This window comes from Bubalus kerabau, chromosome 12, assembly GCF_029407905.1.
Source record: "Bubalus kerabau isolate K-KA32 ecotype Philippines breed swamp buffalo chromosome 12, PCC_UOA_SB_1v2, whole genome shotgun sequence".
Taxonomy (NCBI): domain Eukaryota; kingdom Metazoa; phylum Chordata; class Mammalia; order Artiodactyla; family Bovidae; genus Bubalus; species Bubalus kerabau.
Genome location: NC_073635.1, coordinates 13,452,698 through 13,474,094, shown reverse-complemented (window position 1 = coordinate 13,474,094; position 21,397 = coordinate 13,452,698). Strand labels below are relative to the sequence as shown.

The following is a 21,397-nucleotide window of genomic DNA, read 5'->3' as shown; positions in this document are numbered from 1 at the left end:
CCCTGTCCTGCACCATCTCCTGAAGCTTGCCCAAGTTTGTGTCCATTGCATCAGCAATGCCATCCAGCCATCTCGTCCTCTGACACCCTCTTCTTCTGCCCTCAATCTTTCCTAGCATCAGGGGCTTTTCCAATGAGTTGTCTGTTGACATAAGATGACCAAAATACTGGAGTTTCAGCCTCAGCATCAGTCCTTCCAACTATAAAGCAACTATCCTCAAATTAAAAAAAAAGAAAATCCCTCAAAGCCAAACAGGGGTTCTACCTCTCTGCCCTCATGCACCCCATTCTGAATCTCCTCATCTCTGTCTCCTCACTGAATCACCCACCCCAGCCATGACCATTCCTGGAATTCTCAGGGAAGAGCTTTACCAAGATGTGGACCAGTCTCCTCCTACCCCACTAAGTACAGTTGGCAAGCGGGGGCTCATTTCTCCCAGAAGAGGATGCTGATTGGAAAAGACATGTCTTTGCACACAGATAATGGACTCTACCCACCGAAGGGCTGAAGAATACAGTGCCCTTGTTTTCCTAAAGCAGAGTGATGCCTTCCTGGCCAGGCAATGGCTATACTGGGAATAGAAAATTAGTTTTTATTGTTTAACCTTCATGGTTTAAATGAGGAAGTTTCTGCTACCGTTAAAGGTCCCCTCGAGTTTTCATAAAGTAGCCTTATGACAGCAATATTAGTCTTCATAAAGAGCTCAATTTTAAAATGTCTTGCGCTAGGGTACTTGTTACAAAGTTTCACCTAAGGGCTTAGCCGACTAACTGCAGTGGAGCATCTTGGGCTAACTCTGCTATTTACTGCATCTCTGCTCTCTTTTGCCACTTTTATTTTTTTGATTAATTAATTCATTATTTACTTCTGGCCATCCTGGGCCTTTGTTGCTGTGCACAGACTTTTCTCCAGCTGCGACAAGCAGGGGCTACTCTTCATTGCGGTGGGAGGGCTTCTCAATGCAGCGGCTTCTCTTGTTGCAGAGCATGGGCTCTATTGCACACAGGCTCCAGGAGCCGTGCCTCCTGGGTTCTAGACACAGGTTCAATAGTTGTGGTGCGTGGCTTAGTTGCCCCATGGCATGCGGAATCTTCCAAGACCAAGGATCGAATCTGTGTCCCTTGCATCGGCAGGTGGATTCTCAAGCACCGGACTGCCAGAGAAGTCCTCTTTTGCCACTTTTCAACATAATCATGCCACCACACATTGGCAGAGTTTCTGACATCCACAAAGCCTCATCCCCACCCCCCTGCCCCCCCGAAGAAGGTTATTTGCATAGTCTCTCCCCGCAGTATCTCTGACTGCTGGGAATGGAGCTTAAAGCGGGACAGAGGTACCAGGCCAGCCACTGTGGACCAGTGAGGCCAGGGAGGGAGGGGAGAGGTTGGCCGTGAGGGTTCTCCAGCCTCACAGTCCCTGTCATGTTCATGCCTTAAAAAGCCACGCTTGGGAACACCCTCCAGCCATTAAGGAGAATCTTCCGGGCACTGATAATGTGGCCAGCTTCTTGCAATATTAAACCATCATCTGCTTGATGACATCAAGAGCAGGGCTGAGCACAGATCACTCATAAATTCATTAAGCTGGTTCTTTAAACATTCCTTGAGCACCAGCTGCGTACCTGCCACTGGGTAGAGAAACAAAACATCAGAGAGTCTCTGCCCTTAGAAAGCTTGCATTTGGGTGTACCAGGCCAGCACCAGGCCCCTGGCGTCGATGCTATGCTGGGGTGAATACAAGAAGCCCCAGGTGTGCACCACAGGGGTTCCTACCCCAAAGGTGGGCAGGCAGGCATCACTGGGGGCTTTCTTGGTGGCTCAGGTGGTAAAGAATCTGCCTGTAAATGCAGGAGACCCAGGTTCGATTCCTGGATGGAGAAGATCCCCCGGAGAAGGAAATGGCAACCCGTTCCAGTATTCTTGTCTGGAGAATTCCACGGACAGAGGAGCCTGGTGGGTTACAGTCCATGGGGTCACAAAGAGTCGGCCACAACTGAGCGATGAACACTTTCACCTTTGTGTGTGTAAAGAAATGGCTGAGCTAAATTTTGAAAGACAAATAAAAACTGTACACAAAGAGAAGCCTGGAATGGCACACAGAACACGCACAGAGACCTATACTTCATCCATCCACCCAGCCGTCCATTCCGCAGAGCTCGCCGATGGCTGCAAGGGCAGGAGGCCAAGACGCTGTGAATCCAGGACAAACAGCCTCTCTGCCCTCGCTGTGCTTACAGTCAAACAAGGAGGTAGGAAGTGGCGGGTGGGGACAGGCACAGCCAGGTTAGGGAACTTCTAACCCTTTACTGAGGTGGGGCTGCTGAGCACAGCCGAGGAGGCTGAGGAGATGGAGCCACAGGATAATGAGGCTGGAGAGGCGGAGCTTGGAAGGAGGGCCCCAGAACACAAAAGACTTGGTGTTCCATCTTCAGCAGCTCAGACTTCATCCTGAGGACTACAAGGGTCCACTGAAGGATTTTCGTGAGCAGGAAAGCAAGTGACACGTTTCAACTGGCATCTGAGAAATCACTGAGTTGTAGAGAGGGTGGGCTAGAGGCAGTGTGATCGGGCAGGGCCGCCGCCTGGCAGTGGTCCAGGTGAACAGTGATGATGGGGATGGTGATGCGTGTACCGAGGGATCAACGGTCGTGACACGGCACAGAGAGGAGTGCTTGAAAGTCTAGGGAGGAGGTAGAACCCACAAGGTGAGGGTGAGGTAAGGAAGTTAGACGAAGCCTGTAAGACCATCTTCTGGCTTCTGGTTTGGGGTGATGGAGATGACAGTTCTGTCTTTCACCACGAAAGGGTCAATCAGATGAGAAGCAGATATACGCGTGGAGGAGAAAAGATTCTGAGTTCATCAAGTTTCTGATGAATATGAGCGTTACGGTTTACAATTATCATGATTATTTTTACTGCTGCTTCCGCTACAATACCACCACCACCATCACCACCACCACCACCCAGCGCTCTCAAAGAGCAAAGCCTGAGAACTGAGGGAGCACCCTAGTGATAAGGAAGCTATGTGAGGATGGACCTCTCAGACCTTGAATCTTGAAAAGTTTAAGCAAATATTTGCTGCCTGGTCATCTCAGATATGGGCTTCCCAGGTACTGCAGTGGTCAAGAATCTACCTGCCGATGCAGGAGCCGAAGGAGACCTGGGCTTGATCCCTGGGTTGGGAAGATCACCAGAGGAGGTTATGAGAACCCTGAAAAATCCCATGGACAGAGGAGCCTGGTGGGCTACAGTCCACGGGGTCGCAAAGAGTCAGACAGGACTGAGCGACTGAGCACAGCACAGCACACATCTCAGAGTGTTCTGTGCAACTTCCAAGACCCGTCTTCTCTGTACCGCACAGGCTGAATCCTGCTTTTCAAATATAGTCATGTCCTTCACCAGTGGCTTCCCTGTCCCCCAATGGCTCTCACCTCTTCCTAAGATGCCTGGTGGTGGTTTAATCACTAAGTCGCGCCCAACTCTTGAGACCCCATGGATTGCAGCCCGCCAGGCTCCTCTCCATGGGATTCTCCAGGCAAGAATACTGGAGTGGGTTGCCATGTCCTTCTCCATAAGATGCTTAGAACACCTCTTTGGTCAGTATTTACCCTGAAACCTTCCCGAAGACAGACCAGCCCTTCTAAGAAAGATTTCCCAAATCATAGAGTCTACTTCTGAACTACCAAATCAGAATCTTTGTAACAGATCTGGGAGCCTTTCGTTTCTGTTTTAAACAAGTTCCCCAAGTGATTTTTAAGATCAAGTCAGGTTTGGGAAATGCTGCTCAAGGGCACATCATTCTCTTCCAGCTCCGCAGGCTGGCCCTCTCCTAGGATGAGCCACTCCTGGTGGAGCAATCCAAGCATCCTTCACCAGGTGCCCTCCAACTGAGGACCCTCAGTCTTACTGACTTCTGGAATTGCAGCCCAAGAGCCTATGTCACATAATGAGATGCTCCTCTTTTAGGCATGCCCTTGGTCTTCTGTTTTCTTTTTTAATGTCAAGCCAGAATATCTTTTCTTCTACCCTGGAGTACTTCTGGCATGAAAATAAGCCCAACTCCTACAACACCACTCACTGGTTATTTCCCTTTTGGAAACCCTCCTACCTTCTGCCCTGGGTCTCCCCTGTGACTGAGCCCATCACAGCTAATGGGTCGTTGTTGGACAAAAACCAGTAGATGGCTTGGTTTTGTAGGAAAATTCTGTGGGTCGTGCTTTGGCTTTCCCATAAAGGCAGCTTTTATAAATGCTAGATATGATTGGGGTTGATTGAATTGCAGTTCCCAAAACTGTTATGGCAGGGATGAAATCCCATTGGAAAACCACTACATGACTAACATCTTCACTTGGGAACGTCAGTGCCCCCAAACCCCAAGCTGCCTTGTGGGTTTACAAGAAACTTTCTTGGGACACATACTCTTATACACAAAGGCAAAGAGATAATGAACGGGGTTTAATTTTTCCCCTTGTTTTTGTCATGTGAATTTAACTAAAAAGCAAATGAAAAATAATCTCTATATAACAACTGCAATGATTATAATTTCATAAGTAGTTAAGATCTACTCAGTTTTATGTGCTTTTTTATGGACTTTAGTTTTAAAAGTGGAAATATGTTTCCTGTAATAATTGACATTGGAATTCTAAGGAATCAGCTTTACAGATGGAAAAAACAACCACTCAGTCTGATGAACTTTCTGGTTTTAAATTTATGTTCTTGAACCCACAAAACCTACCAAAAACTGGGAAAGTGAGAATCAAAATTTATTCAAAGATCTCAGATACATGGATTGAACAAACCTTTGGAAGTTCCTCAGAAAGATGCATGCTGTTAAATCTACTTTCAAATTTCTGTCTCTTTTGGAATCTAAATAATCCTAAAGTACTTTAAGTTTTAGAAAATGACATCTTGACTGTTCCAATTTTTTGTATACTTGTATATACATAGAGTTAACTCTTGCTCACACAGTGAGCCCACTTTCCTGCCTAAACAGGATTTAGTGAGTGTCGGAGACCAGTCATTGTCCTCCTAGAATCCATCCTTTCCTCTTTGCAACTAGTGACAGGCAACCCTCTTTGCTCCAGCTTTGGTACCAACAGCTGCTAAACCAGAAATGACAATGTGCAGCCCGCCTTGCATCCAAGGGTCTGCTTATGAGCAAGTTCCAGACAACAAGACACTGCTAGGAATGATGATGTCTCCGCTTCCAAGTACCGCCTTGACCCTTTCTTTCTCCCTTTCCACTTTCTGGGAGTGACAACGTATGGAGACGACAATTTGGATCCAGAGATGAAAGTACCTGATGAGGATGGAGGTGCCTTCCTGCCAGCCCTGAACTTCCACCTTTAGATTTTTGCACATAAGAGAAAAAACTTCTGTCTTATTTCTTCCACTGAGTGATGGGTCTCTTTGCTACAGCAGAACAGACTGTACTAAAGAACAGTGAACGCATGACCAAGGAGCAAAGGGCTGCAAATCTCTGGCTACATCATTCTCAGTATCAGGAGGTAGTTTCACATATACTGTGAACCCTGAAGGAGATAGCTAATGTGCTGATTCCTGGGGAAGAAAATAAGAATTCAAGGTAAGAATCAATTGTTCAATGATTATGACTCTGGTCTGACTCCCCATTTTTGGTAAATCTTTTGAGGCTCAGTGACCTACTGACTCCATGAAATGGTTACTTAGGAATGTGCTAACAACATAGTTTATTGGTAGTCATCGTCATTGGCTTTTATATTCTGGGGTGAAATAGAGTTTTGTAAGAGCATATAAGAAGCCAGAGCCATGTTTCCAGCTCCCATTATGGCCCTGCCTCTATATAGGTTACAAGCCATGAAGGGGCCAAAAACATAATTAAAGCAAGAAGTTCAGCTAAAGATAACCTTCAACAAAATATGATTGCATAGAGGCAACAGGAGAAGAGGGTGGCAGAAGATGAGACGTTAGATAGCATCATCAACTCAATGGACATGTATCTGAGCACAGTCCGGGAGATAGTGGAGGACAGGGAAGCCTGCAGTTCATGGGGCCGCAAAGAGCTGGACGATTTAGTACCTGAACAACAGCAACAATGGACGCACTGTTGCTTCAGGCTATAATAGTAACAATTACCAACTATACCATTGGTAAGACAACCAATAAATGAAAATCAGGCTTACAACTTTATGAATAGCTTTATGAACTGATCAATGACCTGCGTTTAAGTAAAAAATTAGTTTACGGAATTTAAGAAGTCATCAGTCCTTTTTTTCCTTCCATCTCGAGTCTAAGTCAGATGTGATATACTCAAATGTGAGCAAAAAGGCTACAGCTCTTGTCCTGATGGAGCTGCAGTTTTGTTCCAAGACCTCTAAACATTTCTGATTATGCAGTTTCTTGAGAGAAGGAAAAAATGCAATGCTCCCAAACTTACATATTTTTTACTTAAGTATTAAAACATTGTTGAATATTAGATACATTATAAAATATTCTAAAGTTAACATTAAAAAATACGTATACATGTAAGAGCTTCCCAGGTGGGCTAGGGGTAAAGAAGCCGGCTACCAGGTAGATCTAAGAGATGCCGGTTCGGTTCCTGGGTCGGGAAGATCCCCTGGAGAAGGGCATGGCAACCCACTGCAGTATTCTTGCCTAGAGAATCCCATGGGCAGAGGAGCCTGGCGGGCTATAGTCCACAGGGTCACAAAGAGTGGGACACCACCAAAGCCACTTAGCATGCACGCACGCATACATGTAAGTCACCATCCTTCCTTCCCACATCCTAGAGGGTCACCTTGAATGCACTGAGCCCTTCACACTGGAGAACAAGGTGATTGATTTGTCTATGGATTCTCTGCCCCGTATCACCCTTTCAGATACATTTCAAAATAAGTCTCCGGAAGTTTTTCACAAACAGGTACCCAACGTGAAATTAGCAAGCAAGCATAGAAACATCAGAGCTTCCCAGGCGGCACTAGTGGTAAAGAACCAGCCGGAAAACGTAGGAGACGTAACAGACATGGGTTCAATCCCTGGGTCAGGAAGACCCCCTGGAGGAGGGCATGGCAACCCAGCCCAGTATTCTTGCCTGGAGAATCCCACGGACAGAGGAGCCTGGGCGGCTACGGTCCATTGGGTCGAAAAGAGTCAGACACAACTGAGCGACTAACACTTAAACTTAACAGTAACATCAAGCAGAGTTACCTCCCAGGTCTCAGGATATATAAATAGTGTATAAACTGAGCCCGACCGGGAGGTCTGAGGGCCACGCACCCCTGCTCAGGCCTGAGCGCCCACATCGCTCTTCAGCCTAGCAGAGGCCAGAGAGGCCACCAAAGCCGGAACAAGAACTGCTTTATAAATTGGACACCGCATTTGTGCTAGTGTTTGCTTTATTGTCATAGACTGTTATGACAGACTTCGTAAATTGTGGTTGGCAGAGCTGGATCACTAAGAGGCTTTCAGAGTTCTGTGCTAAAGGGGAAAAAAAGCCAAGAAAACCCAGCCGCAAACAAAAAAAGGGAGAAAAACAGCATTACTAGTCTGACCAAAGACGGGCTGGGTAAACAGCAGTTTTTGCACACATAGAATGTGATACTGTGCTTATGTCTGGCATTTGTTACCACTGGATGGGGCGAGCTCTCAGTAATGACTGCAGCCTCCAATGTCATTTTGTTTCACGGGTTCACCCAATACCTGCATTAGAACTAAAACTGAGAGTCACACCTACCTGCGCATGCCTGCTGTCCTATTTTTAGCATCAGCAAGAGCAATGAGAAGCCTGATTATTCTGGCAAGATGCGTAGGCTGTCACATTAACCAATAATCCTTATCATAGGATAACACATTTGGCAAATCACTGTTTGGCCAAGGTAATGTGGCTCAGCTGGTAAGGAATCTGCCTGCAATGCGGGGGACCTGGGTTCCATCCCTGGGTTGGGAAGATCCCCTGGAGAAGGGAAAGGCTACCCACTCCAGTATTCTGGCCTGGAGAATTCCACAGACTGTATACTCCAGGGGGTCACAAAGAGTCAGGCACGACTGAGCAACTTCCACTTCACTTCAAGGGAAAGGTAAATCCTTGGTTATTGGAGAAGTTATAGCAAAGTGCCTAGCACAGTACCACCCTTCATGAACACTGCTTGACTCTAATGATAAGATATGAACAGCATGCAGCTTTGGCCTAAAGAGTCTCTTGTTGGGGAAAAAATGGCATCTTCTACTTTCAAACACACAATGGTATATATTATGACAGCTTCTTATTCTTTAAAAAGGATTACCTGTGTGTAACATTGTTACCCATGAATAACACGTAAAATACTATAGCACAACAAAAATAAATGTGAAATTAATAAAAAGTTCTACTCATCCTGCGGGCTTCCCCGGTGGCTCAAATGGTAAAGAATCCGCCTGCAGTGCAGGAGACCTGGGTTCGAGCACTGAGTTGGGAAGATCCCCTGGAGAAGGGAATGGCAACCCACTCCAGTATTCTTGCCTAGAGAATCCCATGAACAGAGAAGCCTGGTGGGTTACAGTCCACGGGGTCGCAAAGAGTTGAACACGACTGAAGTGACTTAGCACGCATGCAAGACATGAGGTAACACTATCACTTTTTAAAAATAGCAAACAAACTGTCCTAATTCCATTTTTTAATAACCCAAACTATACCCACTTATACAAAATAATTTATATTATATTAAATTATATATATATATATATACACACACAATCATATTCACACACACAATGACATCTACGTTAAGGTGTTTGTTCTCTTTTATGGATTATGACTTTGCACAGTTCCATCTTTACATTATCCAATCCTATTTTAAAAGTCTCTGTAGAGTTCTCTAGTTTTATTTTCATAAGCTTTGTATCGGTTCAGTTCAGTCGCTCAGTCGTGTCCGACTCTTAAGCTTTGTATATTCCTTGTTAAATGAATTTTTCAGCCTTTTTAAAAATTATGAATGAAATCTTTCATTCATGTTTTCTAATTATTGTTTGAAATGGGGACAGCTAGTGATTATTACCTATTACTTTTGTAAACTGATTTATTTTTCTTGTAGCCTCTCAGTTCCTTTGAATTTTCCCAAGTATACAATCACATCCCATTCAAATTCTCCCTTCTATATATTTTATTTCATTCCTATATGTAATTGTGTTTGCTAGCACATTCTGAACAATGTTAAATAACATGGGGACAGTGGATATCTTTGTTGTGTTCCTGATAGTGAGAGAAATGCTCCTATTTTTCATCATTAGCTAACTTTTAGTTTGAGCTATTTAGGATAACATCAAGAATCCAACTAGTTCTACTTTCTAATGGATTTTAAACATCAGAAATACGTGCAAAATTGTGTCACTCATTTCTCAGTTATCTAGCAAATGATAACGTTTTTCTTCTTTGACCTGTTAAAATGAATCATCCTTGCATTCCCATAAGTAAACATTAATGGTATATGTTCTTAATATTACTTATTTTCTAAATTATCTTGGCTGATTTTGCATACTCATTTTTCCAGAAGAAACCCAAAGCATAATTTTTAAGAACCAGGGTACCAATGAAATTAAAAGTTTGTCTTCTTTCCATTGTAAGGAGATTCAATATATGTTGATCTAAATAGAAAATTAGGAAGCAATCATTTACATAACCAGAATTACCTTAATTAGGGGTTCAGTTTTGAACTAATACATGACCTCTAGTACATGTAATTGTTGTTTATAGATAGATTACTCAATATCTCAGAGGCGGGATTAAAAGTGAACAAAAATGAAACATAGAGCAAAATAATAAAAATGAATTAGAATTTGTCTTTCTCTGACTTATTTCAGTATATATATTCTCTAGGCCCATCCATGTTGCTACAAATGGCAGTATTTCATTTCTCTCCTAATATTATATCACTTATACATGGAATCTAGAAAATAATACAAATACATCTGTAAACAAACAGAAATAAACTCACAGACAGGAAATAAACTTATAGTTACCAAAGGGATCAAAGAAAGGAGGGGCAAGTTAGGAGTCCTGGATGAACAGATACAAACTACTATCCATACAATAGCACAGGAAATTATATTGAACATCTTGTAATAATCTATAATGGACTACAATGTGGGAAAAATAACTGAATCACATCACTGTATATCCCAAACTAACATCATATTCTAAATAAACTGCACAGCAAATTGAGTGTTAGATTTCACAGTGTACAGCGCAGTAAGTCCCCTTTTCCCACCGTGGATCAGAATTTTTGAAGATAATTTTAAATTAAGGGTCTTGCAAATGTTGTCTTTCCTCCCCTAATATACTGTCCTTCACAACACAGCTTATAAATGTCTCAAGAACAGGCTCTCTATATTCTGAATGACTGCATTATTTAAATCAAGTCTAAGTCTTAAATAGACCTGGAAGTTTCCTAAGGATAATATGTACTTAACACATTTACTGTTGCTAGTAATAAAAACATCCCAGTGCTTTTCTGTAACCTGTTTCAGTGTTTGCATTGTTTTAATGCAATTTTAGAAAAATGATCAAACATGCTCTATCTAAACTTTAAAAATGTCTTTGATTAAATCATCAACAATAACAATGAATTAGTACTAATGGTGGTAAAGTAATATATAAACATTTAATGAGTGCATACTCTATTTCCAGGACTGTGCTTAGGTCCTTTACATCTTTTATTCAAATCAACCACAATCCTATTACAGAGGGATTGTGAACTCTAGTTTTTAAAGATGAGGAAGGCAGACTGAAGAAATATCAAGTACTCTCCCAAGATCACATTTATTCAAACATAAGTCTGACTTCACATGCTACAATTTCACATGTCTGACTTCACATGCTACAATTTCTCCCACAAAATATACATGATTAAAATGATAAGAGAGCGTGCTAAGTCGCTTCAGTCGTGTTTGACACTTTGCAACCTTACGGACTGTAGCCCGCCAGGCTCCTCTGTCCATGGGATTCTCCAGGCAAGAATGCTGGAGTGGGTTTCCATGCCCTCATCCGAGGGAATCTTTCTGACCCAGGGATCGAACCCACATCTCTCACATTTCCTGCACTGGCAGGCGGGTTCCTTACCACTAGCACTACTTGGAAAGACCTGAAAGTGAGAGTGAAATGTTGGTTGCTCAGTTGTGTCCGACTCTTGTGAACCCATGGACTGTAGCCCTCCAGGCTCCTCTGTCCATTAAATTCTCCAGGCAAGAATACCGGAGTAGGTAGCCATTTCCTTCTCCAGGGGATCTTCCCATCCCATGGATTGAACCACGTCTCCTGCATTGGCAGGCGGATTCTTTACCGCTGTGCAACCTAACCTACTGCTACCACTGCTAAGTCGCTTCAGTCGTGTCCGACTCTGCGCGACACCATAGACAGCAGCCCACCAGGCTCCCCCGTCCCTGGGATTCTCCAGGCAAGAACACTGGAGTGGGTTGCCATTTCCTTCTCCAGTGCATGAAAGTGAAAACTGAATCGCTCATTTGTGTCCGACTCTTAGCGACCCCATGGACTGCAGCCCACCAGGCTCCTCCATCCATGGGATTTTCCAGACAAGAGTACTGGAGTGGGTTGCCTTTGCCTTCTCCCGCCACCTAACCTAAGATGAGGTAAATACAGCATAGCAGTCATTCAATTTCCAATTGCTTCCAAAAGTGAAAAATCAGAAGTTATTCATTTTTCTCTTGTTTTTAGTAGTTTAATTTTTTGCAAAAGCAGAAAAAGAAAATGCTATAGAACATTTAAAAATGAATTAGACTAATGGAATTATTGTTGCTATATAGCTCAAAAATTACAATAGAAGATCAAAAGATCAAATTTAAACCTACATTTTAAAATAGGCATCAAAAAAAAAAATAGGCATCTACTGCATAAAGCTAAGCACCTACACACTAAATATAATGAAAATGCAATCTTTTTAAACAACATTCTTATAGATATTAGAGTGATATATACTTCTTTGATTCTATGATATATATATTTTTATATTTCAGAATCTCTGAAATGGATGCAACTAGAATCTATAATGATTATGTTTAATTCTTTAGTCAATTTTTTTTCTCTCTTTGTGATGCATGAAATAATAAAGTAGGTTGAAAATTCGTGGTTTCTTAAATTTGTTGAAATATAGCAAATACCAGCCTGAAGGGTTATACAAAACAGTTTTATCTCTCCCTACCTCTATATCCAATACATATCCTCTTTTTTAAAAATGCAATTACTACTTGTGAATTTTTTAAAAAGAAACTAAAATTTCAACTTAGGTTTGAGGCATTTGAGACATTTAGAATTTACTGTGAGATGATCAGAGATAGCTCAGGGAGCTGCAAACTAGAGGTTGGGATGTCCGAGCAGACGCAAGAACCCATCAGATGTGTTATGCGAGGCATCAACGTGGACGCACGCCCTGGAGTCAGGGGGCTCTACCCAGTTCTTGCTGGAGTCAGTAAGTAAAATAATGCCAAGGCTGCAGAATCCCCAAGGGACTATATCCAGGAAAACAAAACAGGTAGTTATTCCAGCGTTTCTCCACTGAGGCTGTCAGTGTAGAGAAGTCATTTGTCTTCTGTATCCCCATCCCCTCCCTTCTCACTCAGCCCTCCTGGAAAATTAGAAAAGGTCCAGAGAATTTCCTCTCCCCCAACATCAACTCCTGCTCTACTTCACTTCCCCTCACAAGTCAGATGACAACAGAGGACCAGCTAATACTTATTCTCCACAGAACCCTGGATCCACACACAGATGGGGAATAGGGGGTCTTCGCATTTCAAAACCCAACATAAAGGAAGTAGCCAGTAGAGAATCCTTGAGCAGAGAGAATGGTTTCTAAGGCAGGGATTTCAAACTAGCACACTGGCTCGCTGACTACCACAAACCATCCCTGTCCTCCTTTCAGGAGGGAATTTAAATGCCTCCTCCAAAATAAGAGAGAGAGAGAGGAAGGGGAGAGAAAGAAAGAAAGGAAAGAACATTTGCGTGAACACCGATGGTCACTATAATTAACCACACCGTCATGTCCGACTCTTTGCAACCCCATGGACTGCAGCCCTCCAGGCACCTCTGTCCGTGGGATCCTCCAGGCAAGAATACTGGAATGGGTTGCCATTCCCTTCTCCAGAGGATCTGCCTGACCCAGCGATGGAACCCAGGTCTCCTGCATTACAGGCAGATTCTTTACCATCTGAGCCACCAGGGAAGCCCAATTAACCACTACCAACTTCAAAAGGATTCCGCTAATCCCTCAAAAAAATTCTCTTTAGCTCTCTTACAAATTATTAAAATAAAAAAGAACAAAGTCAACAGCACTTAGCCAATTTTAATTTTCAGCATTAGTAGAGTCAGTGAGGGCTCTTGACTTATCATCTCAATGTGGACTCACCTTCTGCACAGCTGCTTGAAAAGCCTGTTTAATTCTCTTACACGAATCAGGTATTAATTTTGAGTCTTGACTCTCCAGAGTTGTGTCTTGCAAATCCGTGTTTTCATGGAGCTTGAAAATTCTATTAATGCAGTGAGTGTCATCTTCTGATATTCTGTTAGGATCCATCTGAGAGGGGGAAAAAAGTGTGAGAACGTAAGAGTGTTTATCATTGATCACTCTGCTATTGAGTCAAGCGTGACTAAGACAACAGAATTCATTCTCGGAAGAAAGAATGCAGGTCCCCAACAACTAACAGTTAATACAATTACCCTCCAATTGGTGCAAACATTGACTTCTAATTTGCTTTTATGAGTATCTGACTATCATCCACAACACACGTGTACACATGTAATTCATGGGGAAATTATCAAAATTGTCTGATGTTATTCAAGTCCTCACTGAGGGGAAGGGCATCAACAAAATTACCAGTGTTCAGTACAGGAAGAGCAAGCCTTTTAAGTCCTAAGGAGCACGCTATGTGGGATTATGAAGCCCACTTGGATATTCAAAGCATGAAACCTACATAAATCAGGTGAAATTAACATCATGTTCAGCTGCCATGTTTGCCTAGCCTTTTCCCTTAATCAATGTGTGTTTTAATCAGCCGAAGAAATCCATTTCCTAGCCCCAAAGAAAACCTGCAGCCAGAAGCAATTTCCCTTTTTGTTGAACCTCTCACCAGTTTTTTAGATGGGAGAGCTACATCTGTCAGAAGGTGACTGAAAATGTGTTTGGTGATGCTTGGGATCAGCTGGGGTGAAGGGGGCTCATGAGCAACCTATACATATTCATGCTGAGGGAATGCTAAAATTCTTGAAGTGCGTGGGATGGTCCCACCCAAAATATCCCCACAGAGTTATCAGCTGGTCGCCTAGTTACAACAGGTACCAACACAAGCATTTCTTTATATATTATTTTTTAAATTGTCTGCCAGCTCCTCCTGGGGCTCTGACGAGCCTTTATAGTGGTTTCAACTGCCAAGTAAAGAGGAGAGGTAATTAGCTACCTAATTGTTTTAATAATAGTGGCTTAATTTATCATTCTCTTCTTTCAAAAACTTCAAGGTACTTCATGTGCATTTGCTTTTTAGGTACAGGCTAGATTTTAAAAAAAAAAGGAGGGGGGGTGGAATTATGTAAGTCTGCCATCAGTTAATACCAGCTCTCTGAATTCCTGGTTTAATTATCTTTCTAAAAGTCAGTGGAAGATGTGCAGATTTATTAACCAGCTGTCAGAAGTAAACTAAGTACCCTACCCATATCCAAAACTCTCAAAACAAAATGATAGCCTTTCCACAAATGTGCACCCACCAATGCAAATTTTATCATTCCGCTCTTGTAAATTAAAGGATTGGTAATGTCTATAAGCACGGGAGCGGTGTCACTCAGGACTCAAAACTACTTGCAACCCATATTTGTCTTTTATGTCTCTAAGATAATGAGTACGAATCATAATATCTGAGATTTCATATAAGGCAAGCTTTCCATTCCATAGTTCTGCTTAAAAGCCCACTTACACCAGTAAGTTTCCCACAAAACCAGAGAGGCTTGGGCAACTGATATGAAGGGTCACTGGGTTTAGACCTCACGAAAGAAGCTTCCTGCGAAGGCCTCAGTTGGCTCACCACCAGAAAGCCACTGAGCTAGAGGGACAGTGTGGTATTGGGGGGAAACGCCTGGGGACCCTAACATTGGTTAAGCTCCAACCCCGCTGACAAGCTGAGCACCATCAACAGAAACAGTAGCCCCCATGACTCTTGCTGTGGGAAGTATAGTCCTGTATCTTCAGGGTTACAAGCTCAGCCAGATTTTGTTAGAAATGCAGGTGCCCAGGCCCCACCCTGGGCAGTGTCTGAGAATCTGCATTCTAACTCTGATTCGAGGTGATTCTCATGCACGTTAAGGTTTGAGAAGTGATGCTTTCAAATACCAAAGGTACAAATATCAATTGTCTACTATTAAAATGTCTCCAAATTTCCTTGGATACCCACTTTTAAAGGTTTTTCACAAGTAATACCAGCTAGCACAAAAATACTGATATGGTCAATGATGGCTAAAGGTTTAATGAAGAGAAATATGATGCAAAGATTTTAGTCTCTTCTCTCTTAAAAAATAGCCCTGCCCAGGTCCCACCCTGGGCCAATTTATTCAATATCCCTAAGAGTTGAGGTCAACTGAATCTCTCTCCCCGATTGTATCTAATGCATAAGTGAGAACCACTGTTTCAGATGGTCATGTTAGGGTTTGTTTGTTGTTTAGTTGCTAAGTCATATCTGACTCTTTGCAACCCCATGGACTGTAGCCCACCATCTACTGTCCATGGGATTCTCCAGGCAAGAATGCTGGAGTGGGTTGCCATTTTCTTCTCCAGGGGATCTTCCCAACCCAGGGATCAAACCTGCGTCTCCTGGATTGGCAGGTGGATTCTTTACCAGAGTCATCTGGGAAGCACATTTAGAGCTAAACATATATAAATGTTACCAATTATTTTCCCAAATGAAAGTGTGACATCATTCAGTTTGATATTATACTCACTTATTTTGTTTACTTAAGGGTCATACATTAGAAATTTATTTTTAAATTTTATTTTATTGAATTAATTTGCAATGCTGTATTATTTTCTAATGTAGAGCAAAGTAATTGAGTTTTTTATATATATATATATGTGTATGTATATATATAGCAGTTTGCATCTGCTAATCCCAAACTCCCAATCTGTCCCTCCTACACCTTCTGTCTTGGCAACCAGAAGTCTGTTCTCTATGTCTGAGTCTATTTCTGTTTCATAGATAAATTCCTTTGTGTCCTATTTTAGATTCCACATATAGGTGATATCATATGGTATCTTGATCTACTTTATCTGATTTACTTCAGTTAGAATGATCCATCCATGTTGCTCTAAATGCCATTGTTTCACTCTCTTTATGGCTGAGTAATATTCCATTATCTATATGTGCCATATTGTCTTAATCTAGTCATTTGTCAGTGGACATCTGTCCTCATGTCTCGGCTGATGTGAACATGCCTCTGTGAACAGTGGTGCAAGTGTCTTAGGAACTTTTTTTCATCTACAACCAAATGTCTTTGTTAGTCCGCTGCCCTTGCAACTCTCCGTGCATGCAAATGGAGACCAGGAGAAAGGGCGGAGCAGAGGTGCAGGGGTGCAGGGCCAGCCACGTACGTGCATGCTAAGTTGCTTCCGTCGGGTCTGACTCTCTGCACCCCATGGACTATGGTCCACCAGGCTCCCCTGTCCATAGCATTCTCCATGCAAGTATACTGGAGTGAGTTGCCATGCCCTTCTCCAGGGAGTCTTGCCCACCCAGGGATCGAACTGAGGTCTCCTGCACGGCTGGCAGATTCTTCACTGTCTGAGCCACCAGGGAATCCCCAAATCACAGTAAACTGACTTACAAATGAATTCACTGTACTAGAAATGACTGAAAAATTAAGTGAATCTTGAATATCTGATTTAAACTGGACTTCAAAAATACATGTATCAGATGGTGTGGTTCACATGCAAGTAACTCAGTCTGAAAGCTTCCTTGAAACTTCATCACTTGTAGGGTTAAATGAGGCAGGATGCTTGCCATCTGTGCTGCTGCGTTTCCTGGTTTTTCAAGCTGCCAGCCCACACACCTCCACATCAGACTTTTGGTAGTGACGGCTCTCCTTCTTGGGCAAAGAACAGCTCAGGGAGGTTGGTGTGCATGCTGAGGGTTTGGGGAAAGAGTTAAAAGGGAAGAGAGATAGAGTTTTCTGAAACACTTATCTTATAGCTAAGTTCTAAACTTTGAATATGGTTATATGGATGTGGTGTGTGTATGTGTGTGTGTTTAAATACACATCAATATTTAAAAGCAACTTTTTGGAAGGGATTTTTTTCTTTGTAAACCAAAGTATGAATACTATGTGGTAAATATATAGCACAAACCACACGCTATTTTTTCTTTGGCAAGGTTGGTGGGGGAAAAGCCAATCTACACTGGATCTAGTACTTTCTTTTTTTTTTTTCTTTCTTAATCTAGGCACAAGCAATCTGCAAACATTCGGGAGGCAGATTCACTTTTAACTATTCAAACATGAGTTGAGAAAGGGAAACGTGTTTTAAGTCACTATAATTTTTTTTTTTTACATTATTTGGGGATATTTTTCTAAATGCATTTAAAACTAAATTGAACTGTTTTTTCTTTGAACTTTTTTAATGGGGTATAGCCAACTAACAATGTTGTGATTCTTGAGGATTTTCAGGACTTCCCTCTCTCACTTTTAAACAAAAACAATAAAACTGGCTTCATTTTCTTTTCTTTTTTACTATAAACTGCAAACATGCTACCTGATATTAGATGATTTCATTCTAACTCAAATGCACTCAGGAATCCCAAGTAAGTGACCCACAAACTGAGTGGAAATCAAAAATCTATCTCTTATTTGGTACCAAGTTCTCATCCAAAGGAACTGATGTAAGTGAAAACATTCAACCAGTGTCAGGTCAAACTGGGTCTATTCTCTCAGCTAGAACTTTCAAAGAAGGCTTCCAGCAAATGTAAAAGTGTAAAGAATTGTAGACTCAACCTACTGGTACTGACCATGGAGTTTCAACAGTTACCAGTGGATCTATAAGCAAGCATGTTATTATTTTGAAACAAATTCCAAACATTCTATTTCATTTGTACCTTCTTCTGAATGTATCTCTAAATGTCTAGGACTCCTTTAGATATCATCCTCAGCAAAACCTAACCACATCTAGTGGGATATTCCTATGAAAACATTGTTCCAAATATTACTTCTTTACTGAAGAAAGCCATTTTTTAAAAATGCAGCCCAAAGCTGGGTTCAGCATAATGGCTAATACATTTTGTATAATTCTGGAGAATCCCAATCTTCATGACATCTAGGAAAACTGTACCCAGAAATTCGATGACATTAAATTCTCCAAATGAAATTTTTCTAGCCAGGCTTACTAACTTACATGTGGACTTTGAAAAAAATTGTTGAAAGTTTTCACTGTTATCCATGTGACGTCAAGACTGCTAAACGATCATGAGAAGGCTAGACTTCTCAGCCCGCCAGACCATTAATACTGGGACTCCGTACAAAGAGGTCAAACAATTTCTTCAACAGCCCAGCAAGTCATTCTTTTTGAAATGGTCACATTTCCATGGTTCCTGTCAATCTAAGCTGTTCCTGGTCCCTACAATCCATTCATCCCCTAGCTCTTTCAGTGCTGAATACTCACTTCACAATTCCTGCTATGAAAATGCCATAACGCTAAGGTGTTAGAAGAGATAAAAGATGGAGAAGTACTGGGGCTTCCCCGGTGGTCTAGTGGTTAAGACACCGCCCTTCCAATGCAGGGGAGTTGGGTTTGATCCCTGGTGGGGAACTAAGAACTCACATGCCCCAGGACCAAGAAGTAAAAATTAATTAATTAATTAAATTTAAAAAGAGGGAACGACTGCATCTTCTTTCTCTTTCCTCAATGCTTCCCTCTTATTTGACTAGGAATTTAAAGTCTTTTGCTATAGTCCCCGTCATTACCTGGCATCATGCATGCAACACAGCAGATGGGCACTGTATGTTGACTAAATGGTTCTTAACTCGTATTCTGCACCACTGAATAGTGCCATGTGCAGCGCAGGCACTCAGTATGTACGTATTAAACGGGGGAGGGGGCAGGACCATATACCGGATGAGAAAATGGATAAATCAGTCATTTTTGGCTGCAGCGCAGTCCAATGAAAGAAAAATGTTTCATCACTTTCATATAGATTTGTGTAATCTAAGAGACCCTGATGCTGGGAAAGGTTGAGGGCACGAGGAGAAGGGGGGGCGACAAAGGATGGGTTGGATGACATCACCGACTCGATGGACATGAGTTTGAACAAGCCCCGGGAGGGAGACAGTGAAGGACAGGGAAGCCTGCTGCAGTCCATGGGGTCGCAAAGATGGGACAGGACTGAGCGACTGAACGACAACATTGCAAGTAAACTACTTGGAAGCTGTGGTTTTAGAAAAGCTTTCTCAACATAAAAATATGTTTATTAATATACAAATACAAATTTTCTAAAATACTGTGCATAGTATGTCTACTTCTGTCTCAGTTCATAAACTAGTTCTACAAAATGCAAATTACTGGATACTGAATACTTAGCAAAAAGTCTATGATGACAAGTTCAGGACTCTGGCACATGTCAAAAACCTGTACAATCCAGGCAATGCCATGTCTCATGCATCCAATTTGGTTTAGTAATCACCTTTGAATCTGAAAACCAATGAAGTCCAAACCCAACTCTCTTTTCCCATAAAAAAAAAAAATGCACAGTCAGCCCCCCACTTCCTTTGAGAAAGAGTTCACAGCACCAGACAAGAATATTTGAATGAATCCAAGCAACTGCACAGCAATTTCCAAGAAAACACAAGAGCAGAAACCACCAGAAAGCATAATGTTACAAATTTACCCCTTCCTTTCTACTATCTCTCCCCAGTCCCTAGCCGGTTTCCCCATCTTTGAAAAGCTTGGTTATTTGCTACATTGTCGCCAAGCTGTGCCAGGGCAGAGAACTTCACCACCTCCACACACGTCTCGCTTCCTTCCTCCGCCCACCTTCGTGGGAAGGCACGTGGGCCCTTCTCTCTTCTTTCACCCAGAGCGAGAGGAGCCCGGCTCCTAAGACTAGGCGTCCCTGGCCGCGCTGTCTTTTGGTCCATCTGTATGCCGATGCTCCAGAGGCTGCGGGCAGCGCACGCATTGCGACCTTCGGCTCCGCGCGCACCCCGGAACGGTGCAAAGCAACCAGCCCCAGGACCCCGCAATCTCTGGGGGGTGGGTGGGAAGGGAAACGGTCGGTGACGCCTGACTGGAGACGCTCCATTTTGTTCCTAAGTGAACATCAATAAGTTCATTCTTTGCTCCAAGAAGGATACAGAAGGGGAGAAAAGCGCGTAATCGTTTCCAAAAGAGGTGAGCGACCAATGCGGTCTCGCCGGGGGAAATTCAAACGCACCACGCCGGGCGAGCCCAGCCTCAGCGAAACAGCCTGGCCGGGCTGCGCGCGCGGGGACCGAGGCCAGCGCTCCGGGCCCCGAGCCCGGCTGCCCCGCGCCCGGCTGCGCCGCAGTCACACGTTCTCTTTTATTTAAGAGTCCCTTTCCCCTCCGGAATATGCAAGATCCGGGGAAGCCCAGCCGGGGGGGACCAAACTCCACCGCCTGCCAAGTGCTGGCGGGTCGAGGTGGGCGCGCCCCACCCGCGCGCCCCTGTGGGGCGAGCACTCACCTGCGCTCGGAAGTAGAGGAACAGGGCGACGCTGCACACGACCTGGCCCAGCCCCAGCCCCAGGAGGGCCACGAACGTGGACCGGGAGGCGGCGGCAGCCGCGGGGGTTGCGGGCGGCGGCGGGGCGTGCAGCGGGCCCTCGTGCGGGGCGCCCGCGCCGCCCATCTCCTCGGAGCCGCGCAGGTACTTGGTGTAGTCTCTGCTGGCGCGGCGCATGGCGCTCGGCCCCTTCGCTCGGGCGCTCGCCTCCCTCCCGGGCTGGGCTGCCGCGCGCTCAAGTCCGAAGGCGGCGCGGAGCCGGCGCGCGGCCAGGCGGGCCTCGACGCGGGGCGCTCAGAACCCGGCGCTGCTCCGGGGGCGCGCGGACCGGCGGGGAGGGCTCCCGGCCGCCCCAACTCTTATAAACCGCCTCGGGAGGGCTGGCCCCGCGAGCCAACCCGCCCCGGGCGAAGCTGCCTCTTCCACTCCCACCCCGGGCTCCCCTTCCTTCCTTTCGCCCTCCCTCCCTGCCTCTCTCACTCAAAGGCCTCCTCCCTCCCCGTCGGGGCCTTCGGGGGTGGAGGCTGTGGGTTGGTCCAGCGGTTCCCAGACACCACTTGCCCGCCGTCTGAAGCTCGAGGAGATGGGCTTTCTGCAAGTCCAAGAGCTGGGTAGGGGGAGAGGCGAGGCAATGCCTTGGTCAAGGATGAAGGTGACGTTACAGACGTTTCT

At 44.0% G+C, this 21,397-nt stretch overlaps 1 protein-coding gene across 5 annotated transcripts in view; it reads right to left on the bottom strand.

The window, feature by feature from the left end:
* The window catches only part of TNFSF11 (TNF superfamily member 11), a 41,044-nt gene extending 20,030 nt beyond the window's left edge, over positions 1-21,014 (bottom strand). The window contains exons 1-2 of one of the 5 annotated variants that reach the window (XM_055541984.1): positions 20,687-21,014; positions 13,367-13,534 (exon numbers count right to left, since the gene is read on the bottom strand). In XM_055541984.1, coding sequence (XP_055397959.1) covers positions 13,367-13,534; positions 20,687-20,902 — 384 coding nt within the window. In that variant the 5' untranslated portion in view covers positions 20,903-21,014. The other 4 variants (XM_055541986.1, XM_055541987.1, XM_055541988.1 and 1 more) reach the window with 4 other exon arrangements.
* Between the last annotated feature and the right edge of the window lie 383 nt (positions 21,015-21,397).